The 21,360-nt window shown below is 44.9% G+C and overlaps 1 protein-coding gene across 4 annotated transcripts in view; it reads left to right on the top strand.

Moving 5' to 3' along the window:
* fgfr3 (fibroblast growth factor receptor 3) overlaps positions 1–21,360 on the top strand; it is a 223,665-nt gene that overhangs the window by 88,739 nt on the left and 113,566 nt on the right. For all 4 annotated transcript variants that reach the window (XM_036962310.1, XM_036962309.1, XM_036962312.1 and 1 more), the window contains exon 4: positions 17,550–17,603. In XM_036962310.1, the coding sequence (XP_036818205.1) occupies positions 17,550–17,603 (54 nt within the window). The remainder of the gene's footprint in view (positions 1–17,549; positions 17,604–21,360) is intronic.

The following is a 21,360-nucleotide window of genomic DNA, read 5'->3' on the forward strand; positions in this document are numbered from 1 at the left end:
TGTCTGATGTTGTTGTCCAGACTGGAACGTCTTCATGTCTTCATGTCTGATGTTGTTGTCCAGACTGGAACGTCTTCATGTCTTCATGTCTGATGTGGTTGTCCAGACTGGAACGTCTCCATGTCTTCATGTCTTCATGTCTGATGATGTTGTCTAGACTGGAACGTCTTCATGTCTTCATGTCTGATGTTGTTGTCCAGACTGGAACGTCTTCATGTCTTCATGTCTGATGTTGTTGTCCAGACTGGAACGTCTTCATGTCTGATGTTGTTGTCCAGACTGGAACGTCTTCATGTCTTCATGTCTGATGTTGTTGTTCAGACTGGAACGTCTTCATGTCTGATGTTGTTGTCCAGACTGGAACGTCTCCATGTCTTCATGTCTTCATGTCTGATGATGTTGTCCAGACTGGAACGTCTTCATGTCTTCATGTCTGATGTTGTTGTCCAGACTGGAACGTCTTCATGTGTCCATGTCTGATGTTGTTGTCCAGACTGGAACGTCTTCATGTCTGATGTTGTTGTCCAGACTGGAACGTCTTCATGTCTTCATGTCTGATGTTGTTGTCCAGACTGGAACGTCTTCATGTCTGATGTTGTTGTCCAGACTGGAACGTCTCCATGTCTTCATGTCTTCATGTCTGATGATGTTGTCTAGACTGGAACGTCTTCATGTCTTCATGTCTGATGTTGTCGTCCAGACTGGAACGTCTTCATGTCTCCATGTCTGATGTTGTTGTCCAGACTGGAACGTCTTCATGTCTGATGTTGTTGTCCAGACTGGAACGTCTTCATGTCGTCCATGTCTGATGTTGTTGTCCAGACTGGAACGTCTTCATGTCTTCATGTCTGATGTTGTTGTCCAGACTGGAACGTCTTCATGTCTGATGTTGTTGTCCAGACTGGAACATCTTCAAGTCTTCATGTCTGATGTTGTTGTCCAGACTGGAACGTCTTCATGTCTTCATGTCTGATGTTGTTGTCCAGACTGGAACGTCTCCATGACTTCATGTCTGATGATGTTGTCCAGACTGGAACGTCTTCATGTCTTCATTTCTGATGTTGTTGTCCAGACTGGAACGTCTTCATGTCTTCATGTCTGATGTTGTTGTCCAGATTGGAACGTCTTCATGTCTGATGTTGTTGTCCAGACTGGAACGTCTTCATGTCTTCATGTCTGATGTTGTTGTCCAGACTGGAACGTCTTCATGTCTGATGTTGTTGTCCAGACTGGAACGTCTTCATGTCTTCATGTCTGATGTTGTTGTCCAGACTGGAACGTCTTCATGTATCCATGTCTGATTTTGTTGTCCAGACTGGAACGTCTTCATGTCTGATGTTGTTGTCCAGACTGGAACGTCTTCTTGTCTTCATGTCTGATGTTGTTGTCCAGACTGGAACGTCTCCATGTCTTCATGTCTGATGTTGTTGTCCAGACTGGAACGTATTCATGTCTGATGTTGTTGTCCAGACTGGAACGTCTCCATGTCTTCATGTCTGATGTTGTTGTCCAGACTGGAACGTCTTCATGTCTGATGTTGTTGTCCAGACTGGAACGTCTCCATGTCTTCATGTCTGATGTTGTTGTCCAGACTGGAACGTATTCATGTCTGATGTTGTTGTCCAGACTGGAACGTCTCCATGTCTTCATGTCTGATGTTGTTGTCCAGACTGGAACGTCTTCATGTCTGATGTTGTTGTCCAGACTGGAACGTCTTCATGTCTTCATGTCTGATGTTGTTGTCCAGACTGGAACGTCTTCATGTCTGATGTTGTTGTCCAGACTGGAACGTCTTCATGTCTTCATGTCTGATGTTGTTGTCCAGACTGGAACGTCTTCATGTCTTCATGTCTGATGTTGTTGTCCAGACTGGAACGTCTCCATGTCTTCATGTCTGATGTTGTTGTCCAGACTGGAACGTCTTCATGTCTCCATGTCTTCATGTCTGATGATGTTGTCCAAACTGGAACGTCTCCATGTCTTCATGTCTGATGTTGTTGTCCAGACTGGAACGTCTTCATGTCTCCATGTCTGATGTTGTTGTCCAAACTGGAACGTCTTCATGTCTGATGTTGTTGTCCAGACTGGAACGTCTTCTTGTCTTCATGTCTTCATGTCTGATGTTGTTGTCCAGACTGGAATGTCTCCATGTCTTCATGTCTGATGTTGTTGTCCAGACTGGAACGTCTTCATGTCTGATGTTGTTGTCCAGACTGGAACGTCTCCATGTCTTCATGTCTGATGTTGTTGTCCAGACTGGAACGTCTTCATGTCTGATGTTGTTGTCCAGACTGGAACGTCTTCATGTCTTCATGTCTGATGTTTTTGTCCAGACTGGAACGTCTTCATGTCTTCATGTCTCATGTTGTTGTCCAGACTGGAACGTCTTCATGTCTGATGTTGTTGTCCAGACTGGAACGTATTCATGTCTTCATGTCTGATGTTGTTGTCCAAACTGGAACGTCTCCATGTCTTCATGTCTGATGTTGTTGTCCAGACTGGAACGTCTTCATGTATCCATGTCTGATTTTGTTGTCCAGACTGGAACGTCTTCATGTCTGATGTTGTTGTCCAGACTGGAACGTCTTCTTGTATTCATGTCTGATGTTGTTGTCCAGACTGGAACGTCTCCATGTCTTCATGTCTGATGTTGTTGTCCAGACTGGAACGTATTCATGTCTGATGTTGTTGTCCAGACTGGAACGTCTCCATGTCTTCATGTCTGATGTTGTTGTCCAGACTGGAACGTCTTCATGTCTGATGTTGTTGTCCAGACTGGAACGTCTTCATGTCTTCATGTCTGATGTTGTTGTCCAGACTGGAACGTCTTCAAGTCTCCATGTCTGATGTTGTTGTCCAGACTGGAACGTCTTCATGTCTGATGATGTTGTCCAGACTGGAACGTCTTCATGTCTTCATGTCTGATGTTGTTGTCCAGACTGGAACGTCTTCATGTCTTCATGTCTGATGTTGTTGTCCAGACTGGAACGTCTTCATGTCTGATGTTGTTGTCCAGACTGGAACATCTTCATGTCTTCATGTCTGATGTTGTTGTCCAGACTGGAACGTCTCCATGTCTTCATGTCTTCATGTCTGATGATGTTGTCCAGACTGGAACGTCTTCATGTCTCCATGTCTGATGCTGTTGTCCAGACTTCATGTCTCCATGTCTTCATGTCTGATGATGTTGTCCAAACTGGAACGTCTCCATGTCTTCATGTCTGATGTTGTTGTCCAGACTGGAACGTCTTCATGTCTCCATGTCTGATGTTGTTGTCCAAACTGGAACGTCTTCATGTCTGATGTTGTTGTCCAGACTGGAACGTCTTCTTGTCTTCATGTCTTCATGTCTGATGTTGTTGTCCAGACTGGAATGTCTCCATGTCTTCATGTCTGATGTTGTTGTCCAGACTGGAACGTCTTCATGTCTGATGTTGTTGTCCAGACTGGAACGTCTCCATGTCTTCATGTCTGATGTTGTTGTCCAGACTGGAACGTCTTCATGTCTGATGTTGTTGTCCAGACTGGAACGTCTTCATGTCTTCATGTCTGATGTTTTTGTCCAGACTGGAACGTCTTCATGTCTTCATGTCTCATGTTGTTGTCCAGACTGGAACGTCTTCATGTCTGATGTTGTTGTCCAGACTGGAACGTATTCATGTCTTCATGTCTGATGTTGTTGTCCAAACTGGAACGTCTCCATGTCTTCATGTCTGATGTTGTTGTCCAGACTGGAACGTCTTCATGTATCCATGTCTGATTTTGTTGTCCAGACTGGAACGTCTTCATGTCTGATGTTGTTGTCCAGACTGGAACGTCTTCTTGTCTTCATGTCTGATGTTGTTGTCCAGACTGGAACGTCTCCATGTCTTCATGTCTGATGTTGTTGTCCAGACTGGAACGTATTCATGTCTGATGTTGTTGTCCAGACTGGAACGTCTCCATGTCTTCATGTCTGATGTTGTTGTCCAGACTGGAACGTCTTCATGTCTGATGTTGTTGTCCAGACTGGAACGTCTTCATGTCTTCATGTCTGATGTTGTTGTCCAGACTGGAACGTCTTCAAGTCTCCATGTCTGATGTTGTTGTCCAGACTGGAACGTCTTCATGTCTGATGATGTTGTCCAGACTGGAACGTCTTCATGTCTTCATGTCTGATGTTGTTGTCCAGACTGGAACGTCTTCATGTCTTCATGTCTGATGTTGTTGTCCAGACTGGAACGTCTTCATGTCTGATGTTGTTGTCCAGACTGGAACATCTTCATGTCTTCATGTCTGATGTTGTTGTCCAGACTGGAACGTCTCCATGTCTTCATGTCTTCATGTCTGATGATGTTGTCCAGACTGGAACGTCTTCATGTCTCCATGTCTGATGCTGTTGTCCAGACTGGAACGTCTTCATGTCTGATGTTGTTGTCCAGACTGGAACGTCTTCTTGTCTTCATGTCTTCATGTCTGATGTTGTTGTCCAGACTGGAATGTCTCCATGTCTTCATGTCTGATGTTGTTGTCCAGACTGGAACGTCTTCATGTCTGATGTTGTTGTCCAGACTGGAACGTCTCCATGTCTTCATGTCTGATGTTGTTGTCCAGACTGGAACGTCTTCATGTCTGATGTTGTTGTCCAGACTGGAACGCTTCATGTCTTCATGTCTGATGTTTTTGTCCAGACTGGAACGTCTTCATGTCTTCATGTCTGATGTTGTTGTCCAGACTGGAACGTCTTCATGTCTGATGTTGTTGTCCAGACTGGAACGTATTCATGTCTTCATGTCTGATGTTGTTGTTCAAACTGGAACGTCTTCATGTCTCCATGTCTTCATGTCTGATGTTGTTGTCCAAACTGGAACGTCTCCATGTCTTCATGTCTGATGTTGTTGTCCAGACTGGTACGTCTTCATGTAACCATGTCTGATTTTGTTGTCCAGACTGGAACGTCTTCATGTCTGATGTTGTTGTCCAGACTGGAACGTCTTCTTGTCTTCATGTCTGATGTTGTTGTCCAGACTGGAACGTCTCCATGTCTTCATGTCTGATGTTGTTGTCCAGACTGGAACGTCTCCATGTCTTCATGTCTGATGTTGTTGTCCAGACTGGAACGTATTCATGTCTGATGTTGTTGTCCAGACTGGAACGTCTCCATGTCTTCATGTCTGATGTTGTTGTCCAGACTGGAACGTCTTCATGTCTGATGTTGTTGTCCAGACTGGAACGTCTTCATGTCTTCATGTCTGATGTTGTTGTCCAGACTGGAACGTCTTCATGTCTTCATGTCTGATGTTGTTGTCCAGACTGGAACGTCTCCATGTCTTCATGTCTTCATGTCTGATGATGTTGTCCAGACTGGAACGTCTTCATGTCTTCATGTCTTATGTTGTTGTCCAGACTGGAACGTCTTCATGTCTCCATGTCTGATGTTGTTGTCCAGACTGGAACGTCTTCATGTCTGATGTTGTTGTCCAGACTGGAACGTCTTCATGTCTTCATGTCTGATGTTGTTGTCCAGACTGGAACGTCTTCATGTCTTCATGTCTGATGTTGTTGTCCAGACTGGAATGTCTCCATGTCTTCATGTCTGATGTTGTTGTCCAGACTGGAACGTCTTCATGTCTCCATGTCTTCATGTCTGATGATGTTGTCCAAACTGGAACGTCTCCATGTCTTCATGTCTGATGTTTTTGTCCAGACTGGAACGTCTTCATGTCTCCATGTCTGATGTTGTTGTCCAGACTGGAACGTCTTCATGTCTTCATGTCTGATGTTGTTGTCCAGACTGGAACGTCTTCTTGTCTTCATGTCTGATGTTGTTGTCCAGACTGGAACGTCTTCACGTCTTCATGTCTGATGTTGTTGTCCAGACTGGAACGTCTCCATGTCTTCATGTCTGATGTTGTTGTCCAGACTGAAACGTCTTCATGTCTGATGTTGTTGTCCAGACTGGAACGTCTCCATGTCTTCATGTCTGATGTTGTTGTCCAGACTGTAACGTCTTCATGTCTTCATGTCTGATGTTGTTGTCCAGACTGGAACTTCTTCATGTCTGATGTTGTTGTCCAGACTGGAACGTATTCATGTCTTCATGTCTGATGTTGTTGTCCAGACTGGAACGTCTCCATGTCTTCATGTCTTCATGTCTGATGATGTTGTCCAGACTGGAACGTCTTCATGTCTTCATGTCTGATGTTGTTGTCCAGACTGGAACGTCTCCATGTCTTCATGTCTTCATGTTGATGATGTTGTCCAGACTGGAACGTCTTCATGTCTTCATGTCTGATGTTGTTGTCCAGACTGGAACGTCTTCATGTCTTCATGTCTGATGTTGTTGTCCAGACTGGAACTTCTTCATGTCTGATGTTGTTGTCCAGACTGGAACGTATTCATGTCTTCATGTCTGATGTTGTTGTCCAGACTGGAACGTCTCCATGTCTTCATGTCTTCATGTCTGATGATGTTGTCCAGACTGGAACGTCTTCATGTCTTCATGTCTGATGTTGTTGTCCAGACTGGAACGTCTTCATGTCTGATGTTGTTGTCCAGACTGGAACGTCTTCATGTCTTCATGTCTGATGTTGTTGTCCAGACTGGAACGTCTTCATGTCTTCATGTCTGATGTTGTTGTCCAGATTGGAACGTCTTCATGTCTGATGTTGTTGTCCAGACTGGAGCGTCTTCATGTCTTCATGTCTGATGTTGTTGTCCAGACTGGAACGTCTTCATGTCTGATGTTGTTGTCCAGACTGGAACGTCTCCATGTCTTCATGTCTGATGTTGTTGTCCAGACTGGAACGTCTTCATGTCTCCATGTCTTCATGTCTGATGATGTTGTCCAAACTGGAACGTCTCCATGTCTTCATGTCTGATGTTTTTGTCGAGACTGGAACGTCTTCATGTCTCCATGTCTGATGTTGTTGTCCAGACTGGAACGTCTTCATGTCTGATGTTGTTGTCCAGACTGGAATATCTCCATGTCTTCATGTCTGATGTTGTTGTCCAGACTGGAACGTCTTCATGTCTGATGTTGTTGTCCAGACTGGAACGTCTTCATGTCTTCATGTCTGATGTTGTTGTCCAGACTGGAACGTCTTCATGTCTGATGTTGTTGTCCAGACTGGAACATCTTCATGTCTTCATGTCTGATGTTGTTGTCCAGACTGGAACGTCTCCATGTCTTCATGTCTTCATGTCTGATGATGTTGTCCAGACTGGAACGTCTTCATGTCTCCATGTCTGATGTTGTTGTCCAGACTGGAACGTCTTCATGTCTGATGTTGTTGTCCAGACTGGAACGTCTTCTTGTCTTCATGTCTTCATGTCTGATGTTGTTGTCCAGACTGGAATGTCTCCATGTCTTCATGTCTGATGTTGTTGTCCAGACTGGAACGTCTTCATGTCTGATGTTGTTGTCCAGACTGGAACGTCTCCATGTCTTCATGTCTGATGTTGTTGTCCAGACTGGAACGTCTTCATGTCTGATGTTGTTGTCCAGACTGGAACGCTTCATGTCTTCATGTCTGATGTTTTTGTCCAGACTGGAACGTCTTCATGTCTGATGTTGTTGTCCAGACTGGAACGTCTTCATGTCTGATGTTGTTGTCCAGACTGGAACGTATTCATGTCTTCATGTCTGATGTTGTTGTTCAAACTGGAACGTCTTCATGTCTCCATGTCTTCATGTCTGATGTTGTTGTCCAAACTGGAACGTCTCCATGTCTTCATGTCTGATGTTGTTGTCCAGACTGGTACGTCTTCATGTAACCATGTCTGATTTTGTTGTCCAGACTGGAACGTCTTCATGTCTGATGTTGTTGTCCAGACTGGAACGTCTTCTTGTCTTCATGTCTGATGTTGTTGTCCAGACTGGAACGTCTCCATGTCTTCATGTCTGATGTTGTTGTCCAGACTGGAACGTCTCCATGTCTTCATGTCTGATGTTGTTGTCCAGACTGGAACGTATTCATGTCTGATGTTGTTGTCCAGACTGGAACGTCTCCATGTCTTCATGTCTGATGTTGTTGTCCAGACTGGAACGTCTTCATGTCTTCATGTCTGATGTTGTTGTCCAGACTGGAACGTCTCCATGTCTTCATGTCTTCATGTCTGATGATGTTGTCCAGACTGGAACGTCTTCATGTCTTCATGTCTTATGTTGTTGTCCAGACTGGAACGTCTTCATGTCTCCATGTCTGATGTTGTTGTCCAGACTGGAACGTCTTCATGTCTGATGTTGTTGTCCAGACTGGAACGTCTTCATGTCTTCATGTCTGATGTTGTTGTCCAGACTGGAACGTCTTCATGTCTTCATGTCTGATGTTGTTGTCCAGACTGGAATGTCTCCATGTCTTCATGTCTGATGTTGTTGTCCAGACTGGAACGTCTTCATGTCTCCATGTCTTCATGTCTGATGATGTTGTCCAAACTGGAACGTCTCCATGTCTTCATGTCTGATGTTTTTGTCCAGACTGGAACGTCTTCATGTCTCCATGTCTGATGTTGTTGTCCAGACTGGAACGTCTTCATGTCTTCATGTCTGATGTTGTTGTCCAGACTGGAACGTCTTCTTGTCTTCATGTCTGATGTTGTTGTCCAGACTGGAACGTCTTCATGTCTTCATGTCTGATGTTGTTGTCCAGACTGGAACGTCTCCATGTCTTCATGTCTGATGTTGTTGTCCAGACTGAAACGTCTTCATGTCTGATGTTGTTGTCCAGACTGGAACGTCTCCATGTCTTCATGTCTGATGTTGTTGTCCAGACTGGAACGTCTTCATGTCTTCATGTCTGATGTTGTTGTCCAGACTGGAACTTCTTCATGTCTGATGTTGTTGTCCAGACTGGAACGTATTCATGTCTTCATGTCTGATGTTGTTGTCCAGACTGGAACGTCTCCATGTCTTCATGTCTTCATGTCTGATGATGTTGTCCAGACTGGAACGTCTTCATGTCTTCATGTCTGATGTTGTTGTCCAGACTGGAACGTCTCCATGTCTTCATGTCTTCATGTTGATGATGTTGTCCAGACTGGAACGTCTTCATGTCTTCATGTCTGATGTTGTTGTCCAGACTGGAACGTCTTCATGTCTTCATGTCTGATGTTGTTGTCCAGACTGGAACTTCTTCATGTCTGATGTTGTTGTCCAGACTGGAACGTATTCATGTCTTCATGTCTGATGTTGTTGTCCAGACTGGAACGTCTTCATGTCTGATGTTGTTGTCCAGACTGGAACGTCTTCATGTCTTCATGTCTGATGTTGTTGTCCAGACTGGAATGTCTCCATGTCTTCATGTCTTCATGTCTGATGATGTTGTCCAGACTGGAACGTCTTCATGTCTTCATGTCTGATGTTGTTGTCCAGACTGGAACGTCTTCATGTCTGATGTTGTTGTCCAGACTGGAACGTCTCCATGTCTTCATGTCTGATGTTGTTGTCCAGACTGGAACGTCTTCATGTCTCCATGTCTTCATGTCTGATGATGTTGTCCAAACTGGAACGTCTCCATGTCTTCATGTCTGATGTTTTTGTCGAGACTGGAACGTCTTCATGTCTCCATGTCTGATGTTGTTGTCCAGACTGGAACGTCTTCATGTCTGATGTTGTTGTCCAGACTGGAACGTCTCCATGTCTTCATGTCTGATGTTGTTGTCCAGACTGGAACGTCTTCATGTCTGATGTTGTTGTCCAGACTGGAACGTATTCATGTCTTCATGTCTGATGTTGTTGTTCAAACTGGAACGTCTTCATGTCTCCATGTCTTCATGTCTTATGTTGTTGTCCAAACTGGAACGTCTCCATGTCTTCATGTGTGATGTTGTTGTCCAGACTGATATGTCTTCATGTATCCATGTCTGATTTTGTTGTCCAGACTGGAACGTCTTCATGTCTGATGTTGTTGTCCAGACTGGAACGTCTTCTTGTCTTCATGTCTGATGTTGTTGTCCAGACTGGAACGTCTTCATGTCTTCATGTCTGATGTTGTTGTCCAGACTGGAACGTCTCCATGTCTTCATGTCTGATGTTGTTGTCCAGACTGGAACGTATTCATGTCTGATGTTGTTGTCCAGACTGGAACGTCTCCATGTCTTCATGTCTGATGTTGTTGTCCAGACTGGAACGTCTTCATGTCTGATGTTGTTGTCCAGACTGGAACGTCTTCATGTCTGATGTTGTTGTCCAGACTGGAACGTCTTCATGTCTTCATGTCTGATGTTGTTGTCCAGACTGGAATGTCTCCATGTCTTCATGTCTTCATGTCTGATGATGTTGTCCAGACTGGAACGTCTTCATGTCTTCATGTCTGATGTTTTTGTCCAGACTGGAACGTCTTCATGTCTCCATGTCTGATGTTGTTGTCCAGACTGGAACGTCTTCATGTCTTCATGTCTGATGTTTTTGTCCAGACTGGAACGTCTTCTTGTCTTCATGTCTGATGTTGTTGTCCAGACTGGAACGTCTTCATGTCTTCATGTCTGATGTTTTTGTCCAGACTGGAACGTCTTCATGTCTCCATGTCTGATGTTGTTGTCCAGACTGGAACGTCTCCATGTCTTCATGTCTGATGTTTTTGTCCAGACTGGAACGTCTTCATGTCTCCATGTCTGATGTTGTTGTTCAGACTGGAACGTATTCATGTCTTCATGTCTGATGTTGTTGTCCAGACTGGAACGTCTCCATGTCTTCATGTCTTCATGTCTGATGATGTTGTCCAGACTGGAACGTCTTCATGTCTTCATGTCTGATGTTGTTGTCCAGACTGGAACGTCTTCATGTCTCCATGTCTGATGTTGTTGTCCAGACTGGAACGTCTTCATGTCTGATGTTGTTGTCCAGACTGGAACGTCTTCATGTCTTCATGTCTGATGTTGTTGTCCAGACTGGAACGTCTTCATGTCTTCATGTCTGATGTTGTTGTCCAGATTGGAACGTCTTCATGTCTGATGTTGTTGTCCAGACTGGAGCGTCTTCATGTCTTCATGTCTGATGTTGTTGTCCAGACTGGAACGTCTTCATGTCTGATGTTGTTGTCCAGACTGTAACGTCTCCATGTCTTCATGTCTGATGTTGTTGTCCAGACTGGAACGTCTTCATGTCTCCATGTCTTCATGTCTGATGATGTTGTCCAAACTGGAACGTCTCCATGTCTTCATGTCTGATGTTTTTGTCGAGACTGGAACGTCTTCATGTCTCCATGTCTGATGTTGTTGTCCAGACTGGAACGTCTTCATGTCTGATGTTGTTGTCCAGACTGGAATATCTCCATGTCTTCATGTCTGATGTTGTTGTCCAGACTGGAACGTCTTCATGTCTGATGTTGTTGTCCAGACTGGAACGTCTCCATGTCTTCATGTCTGATGTTGTTGTCCAGACTGGAACGTCTTCATGTCTGATGTTGTTGTCCAGACTGGAACGTATTCATGTCTTCATGTCTGATGTTGTTGTTCAAACTGGAACGTCTTCATGTCTCCATGTCTTCATGTCTTATGTTGTTGTCCAAACTGGAACGTCTCCATGTCTTCATGTGTGATGTTGTTGTCCAGACTGGTATGTCTTCATGTATCCATGTCTGATTTTGTTGTCCAGACTGGAACGTCTTCATGTCTGATGTTGTTGTCCAGACTGGAACGTCTTCTTGTCTTCATGTCTGATGTTGTTGTCCAGACTGGAACGTCTTCATGTCTTCATGTCTGATGTTGTTGTCCAGACTGGAACGTCTCCATGTCTTCATGTCTGATGTTGTTGTCCAGACTGGAACGTATTCATGTCTGATGTTGTTGTCCAGACTGGAACGTCTCCATGTCTTCATGTCTGATGTTGTTGTCCAGACTGGAACGTCTTCATGTCTGATGTTGTTGTCCAGACTGGAACGTCTTCATGTCTGATGTTGTTGTCCAGACTGGAACGTCTTCATGTCTTCATGTCTGATGTTGTTGTCCAGACTGGAACGTCTTCTTGTCTTCATGTCTGATGTTGTTGTCCAGACTGGAACGTCTTCATGTCTTCATGTCTGATGTTTTTGTCCAGACTGGAACGTCTTCATGTCTTCATGTCTGATGATGTTGTCCAGACTGGAACGTCTTCATGTCTTCATGTCTGATGTTGTTGTCCAGACTGGAACGTCTTCATGTCTCCATGTCTGATGTTGTTGTCCAGACTGGAACGTCTTCATGTCTGATGTTGTTGTCCAGACTGGAACGTCTTCATGTCTTCATGTCTGATGTTGTTGTCCAGACTGGAACGTCTTCATGTCTTCATGTCTGATGTTGTTGTCCAGACTGGAACGTCTTCATGTCTGATGTTGTTGTCCAGACTGGAACATCTTCATGTCTTCATGTCTGATGTTGTTGTCCAGACTGGAACGTCTTCATGTCTTCATGTCTGATGTTGTTGTCCAGACTGGAACGTCTCCATGTCTTCATGTCTTCATGTCTGATGATGTTGTCCAGACTGGAACGTCTTCACGTCTTCATGTCTGATGTTGTTGTCCAGACTGGAACGTATTCATGTCTGATGTTGTTGTCCAGACTGGAACGTCTTCATGTCTCCATGTCTGATGTTGTTGTCCAGACTGGAAGGTCTTCATGTCTGATGTTGTTGTTCAGACTGGAACGTCTTCATGTCTTCATGTCTGATGTTGTTGTCCAGACTGGAACGTCTTCATGTCTGATGTTGTTGTCCAGACTGGAATATCTCCATGTCTTCATGTCTGATGTTGTTGTCCAGACTGGAACGTCTTCATGTCTGATGTTGTTGTCCAGACTGGAACGTCTCCATGTCTTCATGTCTGATGTTGTTGTCCAGACTGGAACGTCTTCATGTCTGATGTTGTTGTCCAGACTGGAACGTATTCATGTCTTCATGTCTGATGTTGTTGTTCAAACTGGAACGTCTTCATGTCTCCATGTCTTCATGTCTTATGTTGTTGTCCAAACTGGAACGTCTCCATGTCTTCATGTGTGATGTTGTTGTCCAGACTGGTACGTCTTCATGTATCCATGTCTGATTTTGTTGTCCAGACTGGAACGTCTTCATGTCTGATGTTGTTGTCCAGACTGGAACGTCTTCTTGTCTTCATGTCTGATGTTGTTGTCCAGACTGGAACGTCTTCATGTCTTCATGTCTGATGTTGTTGTCCAGACTGGAACGTCTCCATGTCTTCATGTCTGATGTTGTTGTCCAGACTGGAACGTCTTCATGTCTGATGTTGTTGTCCAGACTGGAACGTCTTCATGTCTGATGTTGTTGTCCAGACTGGAACGTCTTCATGTCTTCATGTCTGATGTTGTTGTCCAGACTGGAATGTCTCCATGTCTTCATGTCTTCATGTCTGATGATGTTGTCCAGACTGGAACGTCTTCATGTCTTCATGTCTGATGTTGTTGTCCAGACTGGAACGTCTTCATGTCTCCATGTCTGATGTTGTTGTCCAGACTGGAACGTCTTCATGTCTGATGTTGTTGTCCAGACTGGAACGTCTTCATGTCTTCATGTCTGATGTTGTTGTCCAGACTGGAACGTCTTCATGTCTTCATGTCTGATGTTGTTGTCCAGACTGGAACGTCTTCATGTCTGATGTTGTTGTCCAGACTGGAACATCTTCATGTCTTCATGTCTGATGTTGTTGTCCAGACTGGAACGTCTTCATGTCTTCATGTCTGATGTTGTTGTCCAGACTGGAACGTCTCCATGTCTTCATGTCTTCATGTCTGATGATGTTGTCCAGACTGGAACGTCTTCACGTCTTCATGTCTGATGTTGTTGTCCAGACTGGAACGTATTCATGTCTGATGTTGTTGTCCAGACTGGAACGTCTTCATGTCTCCATGTCTGATGTTGTTGTCCAGACTGGAAGGTCTTCATGTCTGATGTTGTTGTTCAGACTGGAACGTCTTCATGTCTTCATGTCTGATGTTGTTGTCCAGACTGGAACGTCTTCATGTCTTCATGTCTGATGTTGTTGTCCAGACTGGAATGTCTCCATGTCTTCATGTCTGATGTTGTTGTCCAGACTGGAACGTCTTCATGTCTCCATGTCTTCATGTCTGACGATGTTGTCCAAACTGGAACGTCTCCATGTCTTCATGTCTGATGTTTTTGTCCAGACTGGAACGTCTTCATGTCTCCATGTCTGATGTTGTTGTCCAGACTGGAACGTCTTCATGTCTGATGTTGTTGTCCAGACTGGAACGTCTTCATGTCTTCATGTCTGATGTTGTTGTCCAGACTGGAACGTCTTCATGTCTTCATGTCTGATGTTGTTGTCCAGACTGGAACGTCTTCATGTCTGATGTTGTTGTCCAGACTGGAACGTCTTCATGTCTTCATGTCTGATGTTGTTGTCCAGACTGGAACTTCTTCATGTCTGATGTTGTTGTCCAGACTGGAACGTATTCATGTCTTCATGTCTGATGTTGTTGTCCAGACTGGAACGTCTCCATGTCTTCATGTCTTCATGTCTGATGATGTTGTCCAGACTGGAACGTCTTCATGTCTTCATGTCTGATGTTGTTGTCCAGACTGGAACGTCTTCATGTCTTCATGTCTGATGTTGTTGTCCAGACTGGAACTTCTTCATGTCTGATGTTGTTGTCCAGACTGGAACGTCTTCATGTCTCCATGTCTGATGTTGTTGTCCAGACTGGAACGTCTTCATGTCTGATGTTGTTGTCCAGACTGGAACGTGTTCATGTCTTCATGTCTGATGTTGTTGTCCAGACTGGAACGTCTTCATGTCTTCATGTCTGATGTTGTTGTCCAGACTGGAACGTCTTCATGTCTGATGTTGTTGTCCAGACTGGAACGTCTTCATGTCTTCATGTCTGATGTTGTTGTCCAGACTGGAACTTCTTCATGTCTGATGTTGTTGTCCAGACTGGAACGTATTCATGTCTTCATGTCTGATGTTGTTGTCCAGACTGGAACGTCTCCATGTCTTCATGTCTTCATGTCTGATGATGTTGTCCAGACTGGAACGTCTTCATGTCTTCATGTCTGATGTTGTTGTCCAGACTGGAACGTCTTCATGTCTTCATGTCTGATGTTGTTGTCCAGACTGGAACTTCTTCATGTCTGATGTTGTTGTCCAGACTGGAACGTATTCATGTCTTCATGTCTGATGTTGTTGTCCTTTCTGGAACGTCTCCATGTCTTCATGTCTTCATGTCTGATGATGTTGTCCAGACTGGAACGTCTTCATGTCTTCATGTCTGATGTTGTTGTCCAGACTGGAACGTCTTCATGTCTTCATGTCTGATGTTGTTGTCCAGACTGGAACTTCTTCATGTCTGATGTTGTTGTCCAGACTGGAACGTCTTCATGTCTCCATGTCTGATGTTGTTGTCCAGACTGGAACGTCTTCATGTCTGATGTTGTTGTCCAGACTGGAACGTCTTCATGTATGATGTTGTTGTCCAGACTGGAACGTCTTCATGTCTTCATGTCTGATGTTGTTGTCCAGACTGGAACGTCTTCATTTCTGATGTTGTTGTCCAGACTGGAACGTCTCCATGTCTTCATGTCTGATGTTGTTGTCCAGACTGGAACGTCTTCATGTCTCCATGTCTTCATGTCTGATGATGTTGTCCAAACTGGAACGTCTCCATGTCTTCATGTCTGATGTTTTTGTTGAGACTGGAACGTCTTCATGTCTCCATGTCTGATGTTGTTGTCCAGACTGGAACGTCTTCATGTCTGATGTTGTTGTCCAGACTGGAACGTCTTCTTGTCTTCATGTCTGATGTTGTTGTCCAGACTGGAACGTCTTCATGTCTTCATGTCTGATGTTGCTGTCCAGACTGGAACGTCTCCATGTCTTCATGTCTGATGTTGTTGTCCAGACTGGAACGTCTTCATGTCTGATGTTGTTGTCCAGACTGGAACGTCTCCATGTCTTCATGTCTGATGTTGTTGTCCAGACTGGAACGTCTTCATGTCTGATGTTGTTGTCCAGACTGGAACGTCTTCATGTCTTCATGTCTGATGTTGTTGTCCAGACTGAAACGTCTTCATGTCAGATGTTGTTGTCCAGACTGGAACGTCTTCATGTCTGATGTTGTTGTCCAGACTGGAACGTATTCATGTCTTCATGTCTGATGTTGTTGTCCAAACTGGAACGTCTTCATGTCCCCATGTCTTCATGTCTGATGATGTTGTCCAAACTGGAACGTCTCCATGTCTTCATGTCTGATGTTGTTGTCCAGACTGGAACATCTTCATTTCTCCATGTCTGATGTTGTTGTCCAGACTGGAACGTCTTCATGTCTGATGTTGTTGTCCAGACTGGAACGTCTTCTTGTCTTCATGTCTGATGTTGTTGTCTAGACTGGAACGTCTTCATGTCTTCATGTCTGATGTTGTTGTCCAGACTGGAACGTCTCCATGTCTTCATGTCTGATGTTGTTTTCCAGACTGAAACGTCTTCATGTCTCCATGTCTGATGTTGTTGTCCAGACTGGAACGTCTTCATGTCTGATGTTGTTGTCCAGACTGGAACGTCTCCATGTCTTCATGTCTGATGTTGTTGTCCAGACTGGAACGTCTTCATGTCTGATGTTGTTGTCCAGACTGGAACGTCTTCATGTCTTCATGTCTGATGTTGTTGTCCAGACTGGAACGTCTTCATGTCTGATGTTGTTGTTCAGACTGGAACCTCTCCATATCTTCATGTCTTCATGTCTGATGATGTTGTCCAGACTGGAACGTCTTCATGTCTTATGTTGTTGTCCAGACTGGAACGTCTTCATGTCTCCATGTCTGATGTTGTTGTCCAGACTGGAACGTCTTCATGTCTGATGTTGTTGTCCAGACTGGAACGTCTTCATGTCTCCATGTCTGATGTTGTTGTCCAGACTGGAACGTCTTCATGTCTTCATGTCTGATGATGTTGTCCAGATTGGAACGTCTCCATGTCTGATGTTGTTGTCCAGACTGGAACGTCTTCATGTCTTCATGTCTGATGTTGTTGTCCAGACTGGAATGCCTTCATGTCTTCATGTCTGATGTCGTTGTCCAGACTGGAACGTCTTCATGTCTGATGTTGTCCAGACTGGAACGTCTCCATGTCTTCATGTCTGATGTTGTCCAGACTGGAACGTCTTCATATCTCCATGTCTGATGTTGTCCAGACTGGAACGTCTTCATGTCTTCATGTTTGATGTTGTTGTCCAGACTGGAACGTCTCCATGTCTTCATGTCTGATGTTGTTGTCCAGACTGGAACGTCTTCATGTCTTCATGTCTGATGTTGTTGTCCAAACTGGAACGTCTTCATGTCTGATGTTGTTGTCCAGACTGGAACGTCTCCATGTCTGATGTTGTTGTCCAGACTGGAACGTCTTCATGTCTGATGTTGTTGTCCAGACTGGAACGTCTTCATGTCTCCATGTCTGATGTTGTTGTCCAGACTGGAACGTCTTCATGTCTTCATGTCTGATGTTGTTGTCCAGACTGGAACATCTTCATGTCTCCATGTCTGATGTTGTTGTCCAGACTGGAACGTCTCCATGTCTGATGTTGTTGTCCAGACTGGAACGTCTTCATGTCTGTTTTCATGCCGACAGATCCCCTGTCTTCTGGAGATGATGAAGACCATGATGAAGACTGGGACGATACAGGTAATGGAAATGGTGTGTTCCATCTCTTCATCTCTTCGTCTCTTCATCTCTTCTACTTTTAATCTCTTAATCTCTTCATCTCTTAATCTCTTTGTCTCTTCATCTCTTCATTCATTCATCCTGATCTCAGTAGATGTTGAACTGAAAGCCATAATGTAATACACACTGATAATGTAATAAATATGCTGCAAGCATTACGTAATAATGTTTTTCACCTAATGAAATCATTATTACATTACAAATTGTGTAAAAAATATTTTTAAATGATAACAACCTAAAATAACCTAAAATCACTTGTTTGAGTCACACACTTGAGGAAAGCCTTGCATCTGCATCAATTCCCACAACAGACTTGCAAGGGGGGGTTATACTTCAATTCTGACCTAAGAAACGACGACAAACAAAGACCTAACAAAAAAAAACTTGAAGACACACAGTCATGTGATTATCCATGTTGTAATGATTACCAACATATTCCACAGGAGTTTCACTCCTCCTTATCCCAGGAATGACCAGGACACTTTGACCTTTCAGAGTGCAGATGGAACCAGATTGTTATTCACCAGGACACTTTGACCTTTCAGAGTGCAGATGGAACCAGATTGTTATTCACCAGGACACTTTGATCTTTCAGAGTGCAGATGGAACCAGATTGTTATTCACCAGGACACTATGACCTTTCCGAGTGTAGATGGAACCAGACTGTTATTCACCAGGACACTTTGATCTTTCAGAGTGCAGATGGAACCAGATTGTTATTCACCAGGACACTTTGACCTTTCAGAGTGCAGATGGAACCAGACTGTTATTCACCAGGGCACTATGACTTTTCAGAGTGCAGATGGAGCCACACGGTTATTCACCAGGACACTTTGACAGAGTGCAGATGGAACCATGACAGGCTGACAGACTGACTGATTCACTCACTTACACGCACACTCACACTTAACCCATCGATCCAAAGCCAAAATCGGATTTTTTCCTTACTTTTATTTTTCTGCCTTTACAGTCCTCTTATAAGCCTCACACACTGGACCCACTCCAGTTAGCCTACCTCTCCAACAGATCCACTGAAGGTGCCATGTCCATCACGATTCACACGGCCGTAACACATCTGGACAAGAGGAACACCTATGTGAGAATGCTGTTCATTGACTACAGTTCAACATTCAACACTATTGTTCCCTCCAAGCTCAACACCAAGCTCAGAGCCCTGGGTCTGGACACCAAGCTCAGAGCCCTGGGTCTGGACACCAAGCTCAGAGCCCTGGGTCTTGACACCAAGCTCAGAGCCCTGGGTCTTGACACCAAGCTCAGAGCCCTGGGTCTGGACACCAAGCTCAGAGCCCTGGGTCTGGACACCAAGCTCAGAGCCCTGGGTCTGGACACCAAGCTCAGAGCCCTGGGTCTGGACACCACGCTCAGAGCCCTGGGTCTGGACACCAAGCTCAGAGCCCTGGGTCTGGACACCAAGCTCAGAGCCCTGGGTCTGGACACCAAGCTCAGAGCCCTGGGTCTGGACACCAAGCTCAGAGCCCTGGGTCTGGACACCAAGCTCAGAGCCCTGGGTCTGGACATCACGCTCAGAGCCCTGGGTCTGGACACCAAGCTCAGACCCCTGGGTCTGGACATCAAGCTCAGAGCCCTGGGTCTGGACACCAAGCTCAGAGCCCTGGGTCTGGACACCAAGCTCAGAGCCCTGGGTCTGGACACCAAGCTCAGAGCCCTGGGTCTGGACACCAAGCTCAGAGCCCTGGGTCTGGACACCAAGCTCAGAGCCCTGGGTCTGGACATCACCCTCTGAAACAGACTTCCTGGACTTTCTGACGGGCAGACCACCACAGGCTATGATGATTAGCAACAACACAACCTCCACAATGACGCTTAACACAGGGGCCCCCCAGGGGTGTGTCCTCAGCCCCTCCCTGTTCACCCATGGGTTCTGTCCATGACCACAAGGCCCTCCAGTGGGTAGTGAACATCAGTACACCAGTACATCCCTGGGACCTTGTTCCCACGCATCCAGGACATCTACTGGAAACGTTGCCTGAGGAAGGCCTGCAGCATCATCAAAGACCCCCCCCCCAACCACGAGCTGTTCACTCACTTACCGTTGGGCATACAGTATTGGGTCATGATGTCTGATACCAACAGGTTCAGAGACAGTTTCTATCTACAAACCATCAGACTGTTGAACACTTGAACTGGACTGACCACCTGCTCTGATTCTCTGCACATGTACACACACACACACACACACACACACACACACACACACACACACACACACACACCACAACTGCTGCTACCAGTCTCTTATTATGATGGCTAAATACTGCACAATTTATACACTTGGCCCTCGATCCCCCCTTTCCCCAAAACATATGTAATAGACTTTAAATGGTGCCTTCCTGTCTAATACTGATGCTACAATGTTCATTCTGTTTTACTGAGACGGGTACTTTTATGTTCCTATTGTTAAACTTTATAATTGTTGTTGCATTGGGGAGAATCAACCAGCAGTGATCATTTGGTTGTACGATGTGTCCACTGCGTATTCTGTAGATCTGACTAATCACACAACTAGAAAGTATGGACGTTTTACAGCGTTTCCTTCTCAGGTCAACCAGTACAAGAAACATTTCAATACAAAGTTGTGTTCTGGTATTGTGTCGACATCACAACTCTCTGGGAATGTTTTATCCGCAGTATCTAAATGTGTCTTAATCCAAATGATCTCCCTGTTTATGTCTGCTGGGAAACATGAGCTTTCCCAAAGTTAGTCCACTGGTTTAATAAGCTGTCCAGTTACATTACCTTAGTAATGTTCAATAGGAATGTGGTGTGTAGCCAGCTATTGCTGCAGCAGGCAAGGTTGGAGTGAATTCCACAAATTCAATTCTAATTCAGCTCTCGCTCCCTGTAAATTCCAGGTCAGTCTTTGAATTCAAAGATTATTTTTAAGTCATTTCATACAGCCTAGATTATTGGAATACAGGTGGAAATGATTCCAACACATTCTACAGTTCAACTACTGTACGTACATTCATTTAATAAATAGGACATGTAAAAATATAAAATTCCAATTCAATTCCAAAGATTAAATGATTTTACAATTCCAATTCATTTTTTTTTTTAGGTTGTTATTACATTATTGGTTCAAGTTATTATGCTGTTCCTATTTGTAGATGGGTCCTGTCTGGGTCCTGTCCGGGTCCTGTCTGGGTCCTGTCTGGGTCCTGTCTGGGTCCTGTCTGGGGCCTGTCTGGGTCCTGTCCAGGTCCTGTCTTGGTCCTGTCTGGGTCCTGTCTGGGGCCTGTCTGGGTCCTGTCCGGGTCCTGTCTGGGTCATGTCTGGGTCCTGTCTGGGTCCTGTCTGGGCCTGTCTGGGTCCTGTCTGGGTCCTGTCTGGGTCCTGTCTGGGTCATGTCTGGGGCCTGTCTGGGTCCTGTCTCGGTCCTGTCTCGGTCCTGTCTGAGGCCTGTCTGGGTCCTGTCTGGGGACTGTCTGGGTCCTGTCTGACACGTTACTCATCAGTCGGGTTCAAGTTATAATACGATCCATTATCCTTTTTTACCCGCTTCAAAAGCAATAATTATTAGTAGGTATTACAATATGGTTACAGCAGGGGACAGAGAGGGGACAGAGAGTTTAACCCCCTACGTAGCAGGGGACAGAGAGGTTAAACCCCCTACGTAGCAGGGGACAGAGAGGTTAAACCCCCTACGTAGCAGGGGACAGAGAGGTTAAACCCCCTA

Source organism: Oncorhynchus mykiss, chromosome 25 (assembly GCF_013265735.2).
Source record: "Oncorhynchus mykiss isolate Arlee chromosome 25, USDA_OmykA_1.1, whole genome shotgun sequence".
NCBI classification, from domain to species: domain Eukaryota; kingdom Metazoa; phylum Chordata; class Actinopteri; order Salmoniformes; family Salmonidae; genus Oncorhynchus; species Oncorhynchus mykiss.